The sequence below is a fragment of the Hypomesus transpacificus genome, unplaced genomic scaffold, assembly GCF_021917145.1.
Source record: "Hypomesus transpacificus isolate Combined female unplaced genomic scaffold, fHypTra1 scaffold_205, whole genome shotgun sequence".
In the NCBI taxonomy this organism is placed as follows: Eukaryota; Metazoa; Chordata; class Actinopteri; order Osmeriformes; family Osmeridae; genus Hypomesus; species Hypomesus transpacificus.
Genome location: NW_025813746.1, coordinates 246530 through 263920, shown reverse-complemented (window position 1 = coordinate 263920; position 17391 = coordinate 246530). Strand labels below are relative to the sequence as shown.

At 47.1% G+C, this 17391-nt stretch overlaps 1 protein-coding gene across 1 annotated transcript; it reads left to right on the top strand.

Annotated features, from left to right (window-relative positions):
* The first annotated feature begins 2057 nt into the window (after positions 1 to 2057).
* Positions 2058 to 16685, top strand: mknk2b (MAPK interacting serine/threonine kinase 2b). Its single transcript, XM_047013840.1, has 14 exons — positions 2058 to 2175; positions 2724 to 2939; positions 3181 to 3271; positions 3535 to 3636; positions 3741 to 3838; positions 6212 to 6291; positions 6471 to 6544; positions 6715 to 6819; positions 7228 to 7283; positions 7494 to 7589; positions 11739 to 11933; positions 13111 to 13275; positions 13387 to 13427; positions 13601 to 16685. Exons 2-14 carry the CDS (start codon positions 2889 to 2891, stop codon positions 13866 to 13868), a joined length of 1422 nt encoding a protein of 473 aa, XP_046869796.1. The 5' UTR covers positions 2058 to 2175; positions 2724 to 2888; the 3' UTR covers positions 13869 to 16685.
* Positions 16686 to 17391: the final 706 nt, after the last annotated feature.

The following is a 17391-nucleotide window of genomic DNA, read 5'->3' as shown; positions in this document are numbered from 1 at the left end:
ACCCAAACAAGCCCTGTGACATAGGATTTACAATACTAGACAACGTGCAATTAACTTGACATGTTGACTTGAAGGCAGCAGTGGCACTCCCCTTCAAACAGATGTGGATACCACTCCCCTCTTCTGGAAAATGAATTCTAACAGCGTTTCCAGGAAGTTACAATGGTGTACAACTCTGTGAACTTGATACACAGAAAATGTAAGTTGCCTACATGTAATAGAATAGGATTGAAAGAGGCAACATGCTCATAACCATAGTTGACAGTGATTAACAAACACATGCAAACAGAAACTCACTTACTGTACACACATGGGGTAGACAGTTAGCACATCAATACAATGTAACCATTCACCCATATTACACAAATATGTAGTCCTCTTTTTAACTAGCATTCCATGACCATGTTTCCTATTGTTTTCCCAAATATGTTGTCTACTTATCTTATAGTATCCAGCTATGACATATGACTAAATCTCTATCCAGACTGGAAGACCATCAATTGCTGTGGTTGTTGTCAATAGAGACACACCTCCGGAGCAGAGCCAATCTCTATCCAGACAGGAATAGGCTCTCCCTGAAAAGTACCCCCCCTATTCTGAACCCCATTCAGCTCCATGGTGGAATAAAGTAGTTACATGAAGCCCTTTTACGATCTATGACCCTGTCCCTGTGGACCTGTAGTAGTTCACCCCCCCCTCTTTAGAACAGGGGCTTGTTTTCGCATCATGTGGTGTAGCCTACGAAGTAGCAGCCAAGAACTCTGTGTAATGTTTGCTGCAGGAAGGCCAATGTTTAGGTCCTGGCCAAGGGGGTTAGAGATGGAGGAACTATCAGTTGCAGTCACAAGATGTTCTCTTTTGCAAAACAAACCTTACAAGGAAGCCAATTTATTCATTTGAAGGCAATGGTATCAAATAATAAGAAAGCCAACTGTTTTACATCCAAAAGGATAGTGCAGTCATATTTTGAAAAAATAACTTTTGAAATGGAGGATTTGTAGAAACATTCCTGAATGGATTTCTAGGAACAGTCATTCCACAGTGGGTCATTAAAGGTTCAAAGGGGATTACTGATCCAGGTGTGTAATACTATTTAGTAGTTTTGTTACATTTTCTTTTTCACTCATCTTAAATCCAGTAACATTTAAAGCCAATATACCTTAGTCATTTACATAGAAGGACATCGTTTGAACTCTGTCAATTCTCTTATGCCTATGTAAAATTAAACTATAATATAGCTCATGCACATTCTGTAGTTATTTCATTAGCGTTGTCATGAGAAACAGACCCTGCTGCGTTGGCACTTCCATAGCAGTTTCAGAGAACGTGCCACTGGTCTCTCACGATTCACGAGACACCATACCACGCCGTTGTGCTGACAATATTTGAGGGGGTAGCAGACGTTACACATTCCTTTTCCTCCATCCTTGACTGGGATTGGATCAATAATCACCTCAATGCTTGTTTGGTGTGTTGCCATGCTGACACAGGTATATCCATTCATCTTGAATAATATAGGACGTGGTAGATAGTTATTGCACAATCTGAAAACAGACCTAGGATAGGAATGCCAGTCTTGGCTTTCCGTCAACTTATATATTGAGTTACATTACGAGATGTGCATTACATAAATTGATTTAGAGTTAAATTACATTATGTATTGAGTTGTTGCGAGTGATTACATTTACAAACCAGAAACAGGTCACTTAATCCAAGTGTTGGGCTGGATGCAGTTTCTATCATTACACACTTTTACATTTCATTGCCCTTCACATCTCTGAACCCAGGTAAAGCAAATTTGTATGAAAAGTATACAATGATAAAAATGAAAATAACTCAGGGCTCAGCTTGAAAACAATTTTTTTTCTTCATAACCATAAAAGTGTCGAGCTCTCTGTGAAAAATGAAGGCGCAGAAGAAACATGTAGTGTGTAGGGATTGAAATGGAACAAAGCCACACAACCCACACGTCATCCTGTCTCATGGGCGAAAGGGGCAGGCTTAACTGAGCAGTGGGCGGAGACATGTACTGGCTTATAAAAAGTCGTCACGTAGCGCTCATCCTCACCTTCCACACACTTGATCAGGCTTGCCCCTTGTCCATCAACTGCGGCTTTCAAAGCAGTGGGTCAAAAACAACGACGCTAACACTGGAGCTGTAAAATCTATAACGGGGTAAGTTAAACGGCGTTTGACGTTATCTTCTGCATTTTTTTGTCCTCTACACGCTATGCGAGAGAGCGGCTTTCTGAAATTATTATTGTAACGTTTAATAGCCGAATCTGTGTGGTCTGATGTGCTGCGTAACAGCTATTTAGACTGGCTAACGACAACCTTCGAGTTAACAGTAGATATATTTGATTCGAATCATCATAGGCTGCATAGGCCGCCGATGTAGTAACCAAATAATTGTATTTAACTAGCAGTTAGAAACGGAACTAGCTAAAGCTAGCTCATTAGCGAATTTACTGGCAATTTGTCTGCAAGCTAACATTTTTCATGCACGAACCCAGGCAGTTGTTGCTGACCAAATGGTGTGTTGTTGCAATGGACAGTTTGGACACTGTTTTGACAACAGTCCACGGGATGATTGAATAGTTGTAATTGTAAAGCTAGTCTGGCTAGCTGGTATTAAAATGTCCCCTGCCTGGTGTACCCTTCATTATGGCCATGTTTAATGCAATATTCACGGTAACGTTTTTTTTTTTACGTTCTTTCTTCAGGGATCCCGTTTAAAGCACCACAGACACCAACTCGATCAGCCAGCATAGTGATCATTTGCTTCATTTTCTGAGACGAATATCTGTTTCGGAGACGAGCATTTTGATTTGAATACCACTCACACCGCTGCAGCCGCTGTCAATCAAATAATCCCAAATCGAAGCAAAATGGTGCAAAATAAGATTAACGAAGTCACTGGATTCCATCGCTCATTCAAGGTGAGGTGTTAAAGTTTGCTTGTGCAGTAGTCTCTAGGTTCAATGCATTACTGGGGGGGGGGGGGGGGGGGGGGGGGGTTGACTAACGTAATATACAATTTTAAAAATGTCTTTAACCATTGGTACCCCAGAAGTAACCTACACACAGTAAAGCAATGTTTAATTGATGAGTCTTCCTTAATGTGTTGTGTTATAAAATGTGTCATATCATGTTTATCTATAAAAAATGATGTTCACTTAGGGTCAAAATCCCTTTGAGTCGGATGGATTTTCTAAAACTGGATCCCATCTTCTTGATTCGGCCTACAATTTTGATTCCTCTCCAAGACATGGTGAGTTCAGTTGCTGAAGGTCGTTTTTTTTTTCAAAGGTACTAGTTATTGTAAATCCTTAACAACCGATAAGAGTTCCCATTTGGCATAGTTAATTTATCAGGCTTTATGAGGTGTTATCTTTTGCTATGGTAAATGGTGTAATTGAGAGTTAGGCAAATGGAAAATTGTAGGCCACTCATATAAACCAGTGAAATGTATTGTCATTTGGCTTCTGAAAACAATCCAATGTCCCAATCTGCTGTGCTGACTCCCGCCTTCAGATAAACCCTCCAGCCAGCCAATTGACATCCCCGATGCCAAGAAGAGAAACAAGAAGAAGAAACGTTGCCGGGCAACAGACAGTTTCTCTGGCCGATTCGAGGGTGAGCGTCTTGTTTTTTTAATTGTGATATGATGATGATGATTGTCCTTATTACTCGCAAACGTTTCAGATCAAGATGCTCATTGTTCTTTTTTTTTTCTTCAGATGTCTACCAACTGCAGGAAGACGTCTTGGGGGAGGGTGCTTATGCAAGAGTCCAGACCTGCATCAACCTTATTACTAATAAAGAATATGCTGTGAAGGTAAGCTACTTAACACTACACCTCCTCCTATCTGTGTTGCCTGTGGGTGTCGTCTTGGGTGTTAATAGACTTTAATTGCTGTTTTGACTTGATGGATCTGCTCCAACTGTCCTTAAGGAGACTGTTTGAAGTTTGCGTCCTTCTCTGAGGATGGGGAACGTCTAAGGGTCATATTTATCACGTTGCACTTTCCTGTTGCCTGGGTTTGTGATTTGATACGGAGATGTTACATTTCTAACGACGGGACATGGTCGTTCCATCGTTAGAAGCGAGGTGAGAATTGAGGACACGACTTGGTCGTGGAATGTTCTGGCCCCATCCATTTCACGGTTCAATGTGATAAAAAATAAAAATAAAAATTCTGTTGCCTGTGAAGCCAAACCACTCCATTTTAATGTAATGTATATGTAACCTTAATTTAGGACACGGTTGAATTCCCTGAACATGGGTAAATGTTTGTTCAGTCCAGCACGTGAGAGCGGATGTCTTCCAGGCTTCTGAGTTGCAGGCAGAGCTAGTGGGCTAGCTTCTGCTAGCACCACTGTGTTTGTCTGAGTCCTGTCAGCCAATCACCATGCACGGAACGTTGTATCCACCCCCCTATCGTGCCGTTCATTGGTCAGAGGGGTTGAGTGGCAGGAACAGTGTGTACTGCTAGGAGGGCCAAAACATTTACGGGAGTAGGAGGGAGGTGGTGGTGCTGGGTGAGGGTTGTGACCTGGGGTGTTAACATAGTTTTGTTCTCTGCACAGTTCTCTTTTTTTTTTTTTTTTTATGGGGTGTGGTTAAAGAAAAGAAGCAGTTGGATTCCTGTGGCATCTTGCCTGAGTTTCTTCTGCTGTTTGAGCTTTGAGGAAGTAGGGGTTGTGAAATTCACTTGCTGTTTATGTTCTTTTTCTTTTTTTACTCGGTTTGTTTTTTTAAAGCTTCTCAGCGTACATTCAGTTCATGTTTTGTGATACTTTGAATTTGATATGGAGGAGAAAATGTTGGCAGATTTTTCATACATTTTGAATGGAAAAAAATGTATGGCTAGGGTATTCAACTGTTGCTTTTGTTTACAGATCAGTGGCCCTCTTGGGGCAGAACTAGCCCCTGGGGGGGGGGGGGGGGCTGGAGGTCAGTTGGGGCTTGGAGGGGCTCATAATACCACTGCCAGATGTCCCATCCACCCCCCCCCTTTCGTAGACAGGAGGGAGCTAAAGGCTTCTGGTGTCGCAATCTCTACACCCGTGGGGGAGGGGGAGGAATGAGGGGGAGAAAGGGAGTGAGGGGAGGGGAGAGCGAGCACACAACAGAGGAGGCCTGCATGTCTGCCTGCCCCCTTATAGGAGGCCCTGTGTACGACGTGCTCCTAGCCGGGCCCATCCCAAGCTCAGATTGATTTACAAGACCTGCAGCGTGACTCCATAGGCTCTCTCCTGTAGCCTGGCTGCAGTGATTTATACCCCTTCAAGAAGCGCCCCCCCCCCCCCCAACAAACAGAACTGTAAAGCTTCCCTCCACCAGGCAGTCACTCACAGCTCAGCGCACTCAGACAAAAGGACACACACAACATCATCTGTCAGTCACAAAGCCCCAAGCCTAGCTGTCCATCACGGCGGGCCTATGAGGGGTGTCTACCCTGTCCGGCCGTGCGCGCTCGCGTCCCGAGGGGGCCGTGCGCGTGTTACCGTGGGACGCGGGTCGACCTAGCTGTTAGGCCTGCTGCTGACTCGGGACGATTGGATCATCGCTCGGGCTTTTGGGCGAAAACGCGGGCCTCTTGTCTGTGCGCTAATCCTAAACACACACGTGCTGCCCCGGACCGGGCCGGGGTTCAATGGCGGCCGTAATCCCGCTCGCAGGAAGAGCGACACGCAGACAATGTGCAGCAACAACGAGTGGCTGGAAAATGTCGGGCCTGTGCTCCAGTGTCAGCACTCCTCTGTTGGACGAGCCCCGCGTTTCCAGAGCCCCCACAGCAGAACCCTTTGCGCTATATTTAGGCCCTGCTCTGGTATCCGTCCTGGGACGTTTATATCGATATAAACACAGGGTGTTGCTAAGGATGTCTCTCTCTTCCCCCCCCCCCCCCCCCCCCCCCCCCCCCCCCCCCCCCCCCCCTCTTTGATGTGATGCAGCCGGGACTGGAATATAGGTTACAAACCATGCAGTATTTTTAGAGGTGTGGCGCATTTTAGACTTCCAGTCAACTGGGCTTGTGATTTGGCTAGGAAGTAGGTTAAGTCTTTGAAGTGTACTAGTTGAAGTTGTGGAGAAGGGGGGGTGTGTGACATGACAGGTCTCCGATTGTTACTATGATGTCCGAGTGTTACCGGGGCCTTACCTGTCTTTTCCTTTTTTCTTTTTCTTTCTCCCACTTTGCTCCAGATCATTGAAAAGAGACCAGGTCACAGCCGTAGTCGTGTCTTCAGGGAGGTGGAGATGCTGTACCAGTGCCAGGGCCACAGGTAAGCCTCTCCCCCACTCACCTGGAGGCCCTCTGGCATCTTATCGAGGCAAGGCGGAGCCTCACCTTGCCTGGGCCTGGATGTCAAGGCTAACCCTTAGTCAGTGTGACTACATATTTTTTTTATTTTATGTTGCTTTGGTAATGGGCATTTACTGAACAAATCATGTTTCGTCGCAGAAACATCCTGGAACTGGTGGAGTTCTTCGAGGAAGAAGACAAGTTCTACCTGGTCTTTGAGAAGCTGAGAGGAGGTAGGGTATCTCCTCCTAAAAAGAGTCCCATTACCCCCTGTAACCCTGACAACCGGGTGTGCCAGTTTAGAGCACTGTAGCGGGAGGGCAACATGAGCTGCAAGCCGGAGTCACAGCGGCCTCAGAGGCTGGAGGGTGCAGGAGTGTAATGAGGACGTGTTGTTATGCAGGGTCTGTCCTGGCTCACATCCACAAGAGAAGACACTTCAGCGAGCAGGAAGCCAGCATTGTGGTTCAGGACATTGCCAGCGCTCTGGATTTCCTGCACAACAAAGGTAAGGCCATCCAGCCAGGCCAGGCCCGGGGGGGGGGGGTGGAGTGTGTGAGGCTTGGGGGGGGGGGGGGGGGGGTAGAGACGGGGGTTTTGCAAGGGTAGGTTCTGGCACGAAGAGACAATCTTGTGAGCGAGTTCCTCTGACACTCCGCAGGGTCAGGTTTCCTGTCCGAGGTTTGGCGAGCATAGTTACTGGACGTAGAATGGATCCCAAGAGCTCACGTGTTGTGTCCACACCCAGTCAGACATTGGACCCCCCCCTTAACCAATCCTTAGAAATGGCCTGCTAATATTTTACAACTCCCCTCCACATGCCTGGCTAAACACATTCTTCTATGGTGGATCTACGGGCTCCTCTCTTCTGTCTTTTCTTCAAGTCTAATCTCTGGTGCCTTCCTTGTCTGTGCAGGAATGGCCCACAGGGATCTGAAGCCAGAAAACATCCTTTGTGAACATGCGGAGAAGGTGAGATTCCCGCTCCGGGCGTGTCTGACTATCCATCTGTGGGTTTGGGTTCAAAGGGCGCGCTAATCTGGAGAAGAATTGCTCGTAAATCGCCTCATGAGCGATGGCGTGTGTGTGTATATAATGAGATGCACTTTGGTCACGTTGGTGTTATTCACATCCGGAATTCTAATAATTTAATCATTCTATTGAATATCTTTTATTTCTCAGATCTCACCCGTCAAGATTTGTGACTTTGACCTGGGCAGTGGGATCAAACTGAACAGCGACAGTTCTCCCATCTCCACCCCAGAGCTGCTGACTCCGGTAAGATCCCTCATCTCTGCTCTATGATTTGCTCTCCTTTTACTGTGCTCCGTGCTGTTCTCCTCTACCATGTTGCACTAAGCTCTGTGCTCTACTGCGTCTCCTCGATCACCAGTTCACCTTGACTAATTATGATCTGCCCTCGTGTATAAATATAGGAGTGGTGAGAGGAGGCTAATGCACATGAGGGGGGGGGGGGTGGATAAGCAGGGCGTGTCTCTTTCACAATGACTCCTTATCTGGCCTGCTGCTATTGGACTAGGCCGCGTGGTATCACCTGGGGAGGAACCGTGATTGGTGAAGGAGGGAGGGCTTGTTTGCACTCTTGTCCCGAGGTGAAGGACAGCGGAGGAGTTCACTGTCGGAAGTTTTTGTTTAGTAGCGGGAGTGACGTCCGCGCACGCCCCTGTGCACTTCCCCGCTACTCATGAACTCTGGTATCACCACCGGAGATATGACGAGGGAGATGCCTGCCCCACTCCCCTCAGAGTCTGATGTCCACATCCGACCTCTTATCTCCATGGCAGGAAGGGAGGGCATGAGCCGGCGTGTTCAACCCCTACCCCACACCCTGGTGTCCTCAAACAAAAAATCACAACAGCCTCAAAGCCCAGATTAACCACAGGCTCTCATAACAACACCCACTATGGGGAATGAATGGATTTATATTTTCCTGTAGGCCATGCCTTTTTAGATGTTTCCTGGTTCACTAGAGGTATTGGCTTACCCCTTCCCAGTGTGTGTATAGAGAGGCTCCTCGTGTCCACTGGGTCTCAGCGGTAGATGGACAAGAGCAGGTGACCCTGAAGGCCGTTGCTGGTCTCAGGGAATGGGGGGGGGGGGTGTGTGGAGCTCTTGGTTTGTGTGTGTGTGTGTGTGGGGGGGGGGGGGTTGTAATCTGATCTGTTTCCAGCAATCCTGGCTGCTGTGAAGCGCTGAACCCTGGACTACTATTTGTGGGCGTAGTAGTTGTGGGGCCTGTGGTCCTGACGTGTGTTGGGGAGAGGGGAGAGGGGAGAGGGGAGAGGGGAGAGGGGAGAGGGGAGAGAGGAGGAGGGGTGGTAAAACTTGGACTCCTTGGAGGGGGGCTGGCAGGGGGTGAGTGCTATGCACACGGGCCCATGGGTCTGTGTTGCTCTCTTTGTGCTCCGATCAACAAGCCTTTGCACTGTTAGATATGCGAGGTCACACTTGAGAACTGGCATATCCTTGAGGAGGAAAAGCTGGAGAGGGAACGCGCTGTGCTGTGGGTTTCAGGCAGCGAGGCCGAAGTGTGAGCGAGGAAGTCGTCAAGAGCGAGGCCCCACTCCGTGTGCAAAACAAAACGCAACACCCTCCTACGCCTCTCTTCTCATGCCTGCATCGGTCCTGCTTTATTTTATTTTCTTGTCTTTTTTTCTTCACTGAGCTGGAACTCGCAGAGCAAACATAACATTACCACCCACTGTTCCTCCTGCCAGTCACCCCTCTAGGCCACGCCCTCCCTGCTCTCTCACCACACTTTTGCAAGCCTGCGCTTTTCTTTGTATTAGGATACAAAAGCCCCATGGCCCCGCGGCTTGTTCTAGAAACTGGGAGTCTGGCTCCCGTACCTAGCAACTGCGCTGTGATTGGCTGGAACGGCGGGAGGGGGGAGTTGATTTTTATGGGGGAGTGGTGAAAACGCTGAGCTGCTCATGCGCTCTCCCCTTGTTTTTCTTTGCCTAGATCACAAGGGGCAATCTTATCTGATTTTCACTGCTCTCTCCCTCTCTTGCGCTCTTGCTCTCTCTTGCTCTCTCTCTCCCTCCCTCCCCGCATGGCTGCACACTACGGACCGTTCCTACAAGGACATTCTCTCGACATTATCTGTCATGTTCCTGTATTACTTGAATCGGACTGATGCCCGTCCTCATGACTCGAGAGCATGATCTAGAAATCTGATCACCGCCTTGGTCTCGCGTTTTGCATTTAACATGTGACCCGGGCGGGGGGGGCGGAGACCGAGAATTGTTTTGGTTTTTCAGGGAAAGGCCGAGCTCTTCTGAGAACTGAGTTGGGGTGGTTTCCTGTTTAGCGCTCTTGTCGTGAACACCGTCCTAGCATGTGCAGTAGGCAACTAGATGTAAACGTGTACACACACACACACCCGGGGATTCACAGAGGCTTGCGTCGTCAGGCCTGGCAGATGTTCAGGTGCCTCCTCAGGCTGATGACAGAGCCATGCCTCCTTCCGTAAGCGGCCGGGGACGTCAGCTGCCTTGGGGCTGTTGACTCACCATGTGGTCAGGACAGGGGAAAGGCCCAGGTCGCTGTTCCAAGCCGATCCTCAAACCGTCAGCTGATTAGCTGCTATCTGCGTCCCTCAGCAGGACTGATGCAAGACTGGGGATGGAGTTGCAAGCAAGCAACGTCTGTTAGGAACGCTCTTTAAAAGGGATGGGTATCGTTTATTTGAACACTTGACTAAATTAAGCGGTTGAATGTTCAAATCCCCCCACTGTGGGTTGCTTAGGATAGAAGTTTGATCATGTAATTTAATCCATTAGTATTTAAAGACAACTGTCAGATGTTTATTCACATTCTCTTTCTTTTATCTCCCCTTTGACTGATAACATGCTGAGGGGCTGTAATGCCCCCCCCCCCCCTTTCTGGCAGTTAGACAATCTGATATCTGTTAAGTCTTTGAAAACCACCCCCAAAAGGCTGCAAACAAGAGGACATATAAGTCTATGAGTCTGCAGCTCTTCAATAGCCCAGAAATCGCGTATTTGATCTAGCTAGTCGTGGTTGTAGCTGTAGAGGTGGGTTGTTGTTGTGTAGGTGCTGACCTGGGGTTGTGGAGGTAGTGACTGCGGGGGAGGTGGGGGGTGGGGTTGGGGCCCAGGCTGACAGAAGGGGCTTTGTCTGAGCACAGATTCCTGCACTGCGAAAATGGCATTACATAAGGGTGCTGCGCTGGGCTAGCCAGCTGGGCTTCTGAACGGGACACAGGAGGAGACGGGCTGTGCTCACACAACTTCCTTGGCGAGGGAAAGGGGTCTTATGATAATCCCTCCCCTCTAGTCGGGCTGTTAATACAGCAGGTGCTATTGGGAGCATAATCATAAAGGAAATGGTCTGGGGTTTTTTTTTTTTTTTTTTCTCAAGCCAAAAGAGAACCGTTTAGAGCGGGTTATGATAAAACCAGTCAGTCAACATGCTTAGGGACAAGTGTGTTGAAAGCCTGTACTTGGCTAACTCTTCAGTTGTGTTCTTCTCCAAAAAAAAAAAAAAAGAACCTAGCCCATGAAATGTAATCCTTCAATAAATCTAGAAATGACTTATGTTTATCTAGGAGAGGGTTTTCAACAGGAGTCATATTTATTTGTCCTGTTCCCTCGTGGAACAGAGGAATGCGTCAGTGCTGCTGAACTAGCGACCCGCTCACTCCATTTGTTTTGGGTTCTGTTCCATCCCAAGTATCACAACAGCACTCCGGTGTTTTTGTGCATTACGCAACTCTGAGCAGCTCAGGCCTGTGATTGGCTCTCCCAGAGAGCCTATCCTCTTTGCCCAGCTCGCTAGCCTTGGCCTAGTTTCCATCCTCTGCAGTCACAGCCGCTGATCCTCCCTCCACCCAGACGTGCTGGCCTCACTCTGGGCTTTTAGCTGAGTGCTGAGAACAGATCGTGAGTCATCCGGAATGTTCCTTCTCCCATGTCACTCCTGCTGTTCAGTGGATGGATGGACGGGCCGTAATCCCATGCCTTCTAAGTTAGAAAAATGCTAAACATTGTGGTTGGATTTCTAACAAAGATGGGAGATGTTTTGGAAAACGGGGACAGGGTCACTTGAACTAATCCATCAGTGTGGATAACCAGCCCCCGCCCCCCCCCCCCCCTTTGTGGGCCCCCTTCACACAGCTCTGTGATCGTTTCAGACCCCCCTGCCTCCAGCCTCAGATCAGCTGATGTCTCATGTGCCTGTGCAGTGGCATGCAGCAAAGAACGACAAACACTTTTTTTTTAATTTTTTCTCAGATGGAAGTGTGTTTAGGGACACCAGCTTGTTTTGCAGCTCTACCGTCACGTCCCCGACATGCATGCAGACGGGCCAGGTGGTTGGGTGGGCGCTTGTTGACAGTTCTCAGTTCTCCATGGCTAAACGTCCCTCCCTTTCCTCCCCCAGTGTGGCTCTGCAGAGTACATGGCTCCGGAGGTGGTGGAAGCGTTCAGCGAGGAGGCCACCATCTACGACAAGCGCTGCGACCTGTGGAGCCTGGGGGTGATCCTCTACATCATGCTGAGCGGCTACCCGCCCTTCGTGGGGCGCTGCGGGGGCGACTGTGGCTGGGAACTGGGGGAGCCCTGCCACACCTGCCAGGTGAGCCAACGCACGGCCCTCCACGTCAGCCTCTGACTGGCTCCGCCTTCTTGTGTTTAGTACTTTTTGTTTTTTGGGGGTCTCGTCATGTGCACCTCAAGCCACATCCTGGTGTGCGTGTAGCTTGTAACTCAGACTGGGTGTGTGTTAACATGATAATAGAACACACGTGACTTCCACAAAACGGGGAAGTCTCACACGGACAAGGTGGTCAAAACGGCCCGTAAGCGCCTCTTCTTCCTGAGGAGACTGAAGAAGTTTGGTATGGACTCAGTCATCCTTACTAACTTTTACAGATGCACTATAGAAAGCATTCTGACTGGTTGTATCACAGTGTGGTATGGGAGCTGCACAGACCGGGACCGCAAGGCCCTACGAAGTGTGGTCCGTTCTGCTGAGTTCATCATCGGCAGGAAGCTCCCAGCCCTACAGGACACCTACCACACACGTTGCCTTAGGAAAGCCAGCAGGATTCTAAGAGACTGTTCCCACCCATCCTTCAGTCTCTTTACCCCGTTGCCTTCTGGCAGGCGTTACCGCAGCATCCGGTCGCGCACACGCAGACTGGACAACAGTTTCTACCCAAGGGTCATCAGGCTTCTCAATGGACACTGATATGGACATTTTTACTGCACACTAGTCACTTATACACTGTCACTTTCAGCTACTGGTTGCTCTTTCAGTAACATTGCACTACTGTACCTCGCCACCAGGCTCCTGTTTGGTCATTGACAAAGTCACTGATCTGTAAATTTGCACTACTGCACTGTACTCCATTTAGGTTAGATTAGTTTATAGGGTTGTAACAGGTTTTTTTTTTTTTGTGTATTAGGGTTAGTATAGCGTACTATTTATTGTTATCTGTAATTTAGGAAGTTTTAGTGTTAGGGTTAGTATAGTCGTTTATTTATTGCTATCTGTATATTTAGGAAGTTCACTTATCTAAGCTCAGCATAGATGTAAATTTGTTCTGTGTACTTATATGTTATGTTATGCCAAGTGCTTGCGTTGTCTTGTCTTAAGAATTTCAGTGCCCAGTCTAACCTTGTGTTGCTCTGTGCACCTGACAAATAAAAGACTTGAACTGGAATTGAACTTGAAGTCTTAACCAGCTGTTTCCTCAGGTCACGGTCTATGCAGTTTTAGGTAACGGGAAACTTATTTTTCTTCTTCCCAGAACACCTTGTTTGAGAGCATCCAGGAAGGGAAGTATGAGTTTCCTGAGAAGGACTGGGCTCGCATCTCCTCAAGTGCCAAAGACCTCATCTCTAAGCTTCTGGTCCGGGATGCCAAAAATCGCCTGAGCGCTGGCCAGGTGCTGCGACACCCTTGGGTGCAGGGGGTAAGTTCCAACCGCCCGGAACACTTCATACATGGTTCACATTTTTCTCTTTTCTTTTCCCCGTCTCAACCCTGCTGCTAACTTGTCTCTCTGCTGTGTTTCTCTTCCCAGGGAGCCTCTGACACACTGCCAACATCCATCTTACATCAAAGGTACGTTCCATTTTCCCTGTCAGCATGTTCTGGACATAGAACTGTGCTTTCTGAAGATGGAACATCCTGACATTTCCTCCCATTGTTTCGATCCGACTTCATCTTTCAGTGCTGTCTTTTTTTTTTTTTTTTGACGGTTCATCTAATGTTGCTCTCTCTGCCCTCCTTATCAGAACCAGCAGTGCCAAGGACCTGACGTTCTTTGCGGGCAAAGCAGTGGCCATGAACAGACAGCTGGCCGAGCAGGACGTCATCGAGGAGGAGCAGCAGCAGCTGGATGGTCCTCTGGTCGTCACCAGCTCCATGCGCCTCTCCCCTCCCTCCAAGTCCAAGCTGGCCAAGCGCAGGCAGAGGGGCAGCCTGCCCAAAGGGGCTCCCGTGTCGGCCGCCGAACTCCGCCAGCTCCTTGCCCCCCTCGTCATCGTGGGAGACTGTGCCTGATCCCTGACCCCCACCCCCAATCCAGCATCGCTCCGCACCACCTCAGATCTACGGACAACCTCTTCCAGTCTGGCTCCTCTGACCCCCCCCCCCCCCCCCCCCCCCCCCGAATACCTCTGCCACCTTGCAGGCATGTCCCCCTCTAGCAGGCTACCTGCACCCCCCCCCCCCCTCTCCTCCTAGCTGCCTTCTGCCTGTTCTGCAGCACGTCTCAAAGCACATCAGCAAGGCTAAGGGGCGGGGCCGGACGAGAGCCTGCAGGAGCCACAGCTGGAGACGTTTGTCAGAAAATAAATATGTTTATTTTTTTACTTTGTTTTCCCATTTTCCAACCCAAATCACAAAGTCGGAACATTAAAAACCAAGCTCAGACACCAAAGGATAACTCAGTGTGCTGCTTCCATATGTTACAACTGGGAATCCACTGTGCCTGTGCCCCATACATGTAATACACGCTTATGCAATGTCAGGATGAAGGGTCAGGAGGGGAAGTGGGAGGAGGGGTAAGAAGGTAGCGAACCTACGTCCATGCCTTGTGTGTCCCTTTCTCTAACGAGGACTCTTAAAGCTTTCAGAGATATTTTGCTTTATCGTCCTAGACTCCTCATCTGAGCCTCCATAGTTGGGCTCAAGCCACATAATGAGCCTCCGATAGCCCACGCACTTCAACCTTTTCAGTACCAGAGAATGTCTGTCTAACTTAACCAGCCCTGAGGCATGCTGCCCCTAGCAATGCAGTTTGAGAATCTATGCCAGCTACCTGTGGCGATTTTGTTGTTTTCAATATTCACGTGCATCTTCTGTGTGACCTACCGATCCTTCTAGAACTCATTCGATTAGTTCCGTGATGAATTACTTTCCCTTGAGTCCTTTTGCGGTCCCTCGGCAATAAGGACACTTTTTTTTTTTTTGTCAGCTTCAAACCATGACATAAAGAGAATTTGAGGAAACTATTTCTGAAACGCAGGAAGGGCAAATTATTTGGTTTAATTTCTCAGTGAATATGACAGTTGTAGCTAATGGTTCCACATGACAGAATTCTGTATTTTGAGGGGGGGGGGGGGGCTAAGAGTTAACGAAATGTATTTGATGTGGACTTTGTAAAAAGACGTCATTTTAACCCTAGTTACCTCCATGGTCTGGTTTTAAAGGCACATTTGGGCCGGTGTGGCTTAGAACCGTTCCCTTAGCTAAGATACCAGGGTCAAATTGGCTTCTCCATTTAGATGGTCACAGACTGTCATCAGAATGATTCTAAATAAATAACGTTGTTATTATTATAATATCTGGGGAAAGCTCCCGCAAGTCAATGATGGCATCAATGATTGGCATAAAAAAGGCGGAGAGTTTTTGGAAAACTATACAAAAAAACATGGAAAAGCATTCCAAGAAAATGGTAAAACTACAAAAAAAAGTCTTCCAAGACATAGCTGTATTAAGTTTAAAAAGTTTACTATTATTTTTGTAAGTGTCTTGTTTCGTTTAGTTAACTCCATGTCAATGTGCCACACTGATTTATATTTTTATGGCTGTTATAAGCTTATTTTGTTATGATGAACCTCCATGCAGGTGCTGTTTAGGTGGAACGCAGGTTGTTTTTCCCCTTTTTATTCTTTTTGTTTTGATAGTAAAGAGTATGTGAGGAAGGTGGCGGAAGTATGGTGAGGAAGTGAAAAGGTTTTTTAAATGTCTGGAGCGATGTTTATGCCCAGTGAAGGCTTTCGTTTTCTTTTTTTACAGTTTTGTATGTGAAGTGTTGGTAATAATCAGTTTGGAATAAGTTGAGCTCTTTCTGAAATTGACAAATAATACGATTTGATACAGATAGCCATCTGCCAAAGAGGGTAAAGTAATGTGTAATCCATCACCATTGAGAACTGGTATAGTGAACTTGTGAATGTCCACGTGGTTTTGCCAGTACCATAAGAGTGGTACTCTGGAACTGGCTCCACAACAGTGTCAAAGGGCCCAGTCTGCTGGTAATGGGGACGCTGATTGTAATTGTTCTTTATCTTTTCTACAGATGCATCTTGGTGGGTTTTTATGTCTTATAGTAAGACTTACTTGAATTTGTGTATACGCAGCCGTTTCGTCATTCTTTGGGAAGCTAACTTGCTGTCCTGAATCTGAACAAAAAGCATTAAGCTGATTTTAAGGCAATCTTTGGGTTTGAAAATACCTGTTCAATTCAGTATTTCTCTTGCCTTTTTTTCCTCATGTGTATCAGACAAGTTTGTCCCTACATTTTGCTAGGGATGGGATTCTCAGACATGCACAAAGACTTCGGTCATAACCATTTCGACATTTTTTTTTTTTGTCTAATGCAGTAGTTTTTGAACAATTTTTAGTGGGAGAGAATTGATACAAGCCTCAATTTTATACATTGTCTTTCTGAAATAAGGAAAGTGACTATTGGTAATGAATCAACTGAATCGTTAAAATCCACTTCCCCACACTTTGAATGTAGCCCACAGGCAAAACATTTGAAGTTCTCTAAGACAATAATTAACATTTTTATACATGGTTAAATTGAGGGGAAATATTTATACTTCAATATGGTTAATATTATCCTTGAGGCTTTTTACGGGTGTTTTTGGCACTCTTGATTTTAACACTGTCTGAATCCACCCCTGGCCCAAGAGTCAATGGGCAACAAAATTAAATATACCATTATTCGAAGACAATACATTTGATTTCAAATCAGCACTTTACTGTAACATGTGAATGATTGCAGTTCACTTAAAGCAACGTTTGACTGTTGTTGCAGAATTTTGTATTGTTTTCTACAAAAACTACAATAAAATGCTTTGAAACTCATTACTCATCTTATTCTTCAGTTTTAGCGGATAGCATGCGGGGGAAGGCCTGATTACCTACAATTATATCTCCTATCATCACACACTGGAGCCGCGCATGATAAACCCAACTACTAGTTTTATCTTTTAGCCAAGGTTGTAGGCATGTGACTTGAGCTTTTACTGTAAATCCCTATCAGCTTGGCTCCTAATACCAGAGTAAACAACAGGTTTATCCTTGGTGCGTGTTGGTAAACATGCTATACTTTGCCTCGGTCACACGGTATCCGTAAAGGTTTCACTTTACGGCTCGGCGCCTCTGGGGACAGCAGCTTGCCTGTTCTCACAGGGAGGACTGATGTAACCTGCTTGCAAGGCGGACCGCCTCGTGATCTCGGCATCGATAAACCAGGATATAACGTCATGTGTATCCAACCACCTGTGCTTTTCGTACAGCGGCAGCCTCGCATTGAGTGGTGTAAACTACACTGCAGCGCGTACACGCAGAAGAATGCCTCTGTCCCAGTCTATATTTTTTAATTCTGCAACAACCCATTTTATACATTACGCAAACATCACTAGGGAGTCGGAGGAAATGAGGCAATAGCAGAGGCTGTGTGCATCAGGCTGCTTCAGGGAACATGAGGGCACTTGAACAATGCAGTGTATGTCTCCACCTAGTGGCTGATTTACTGCTTCTCTGAAGACATATATTTAGCAGACGCTCT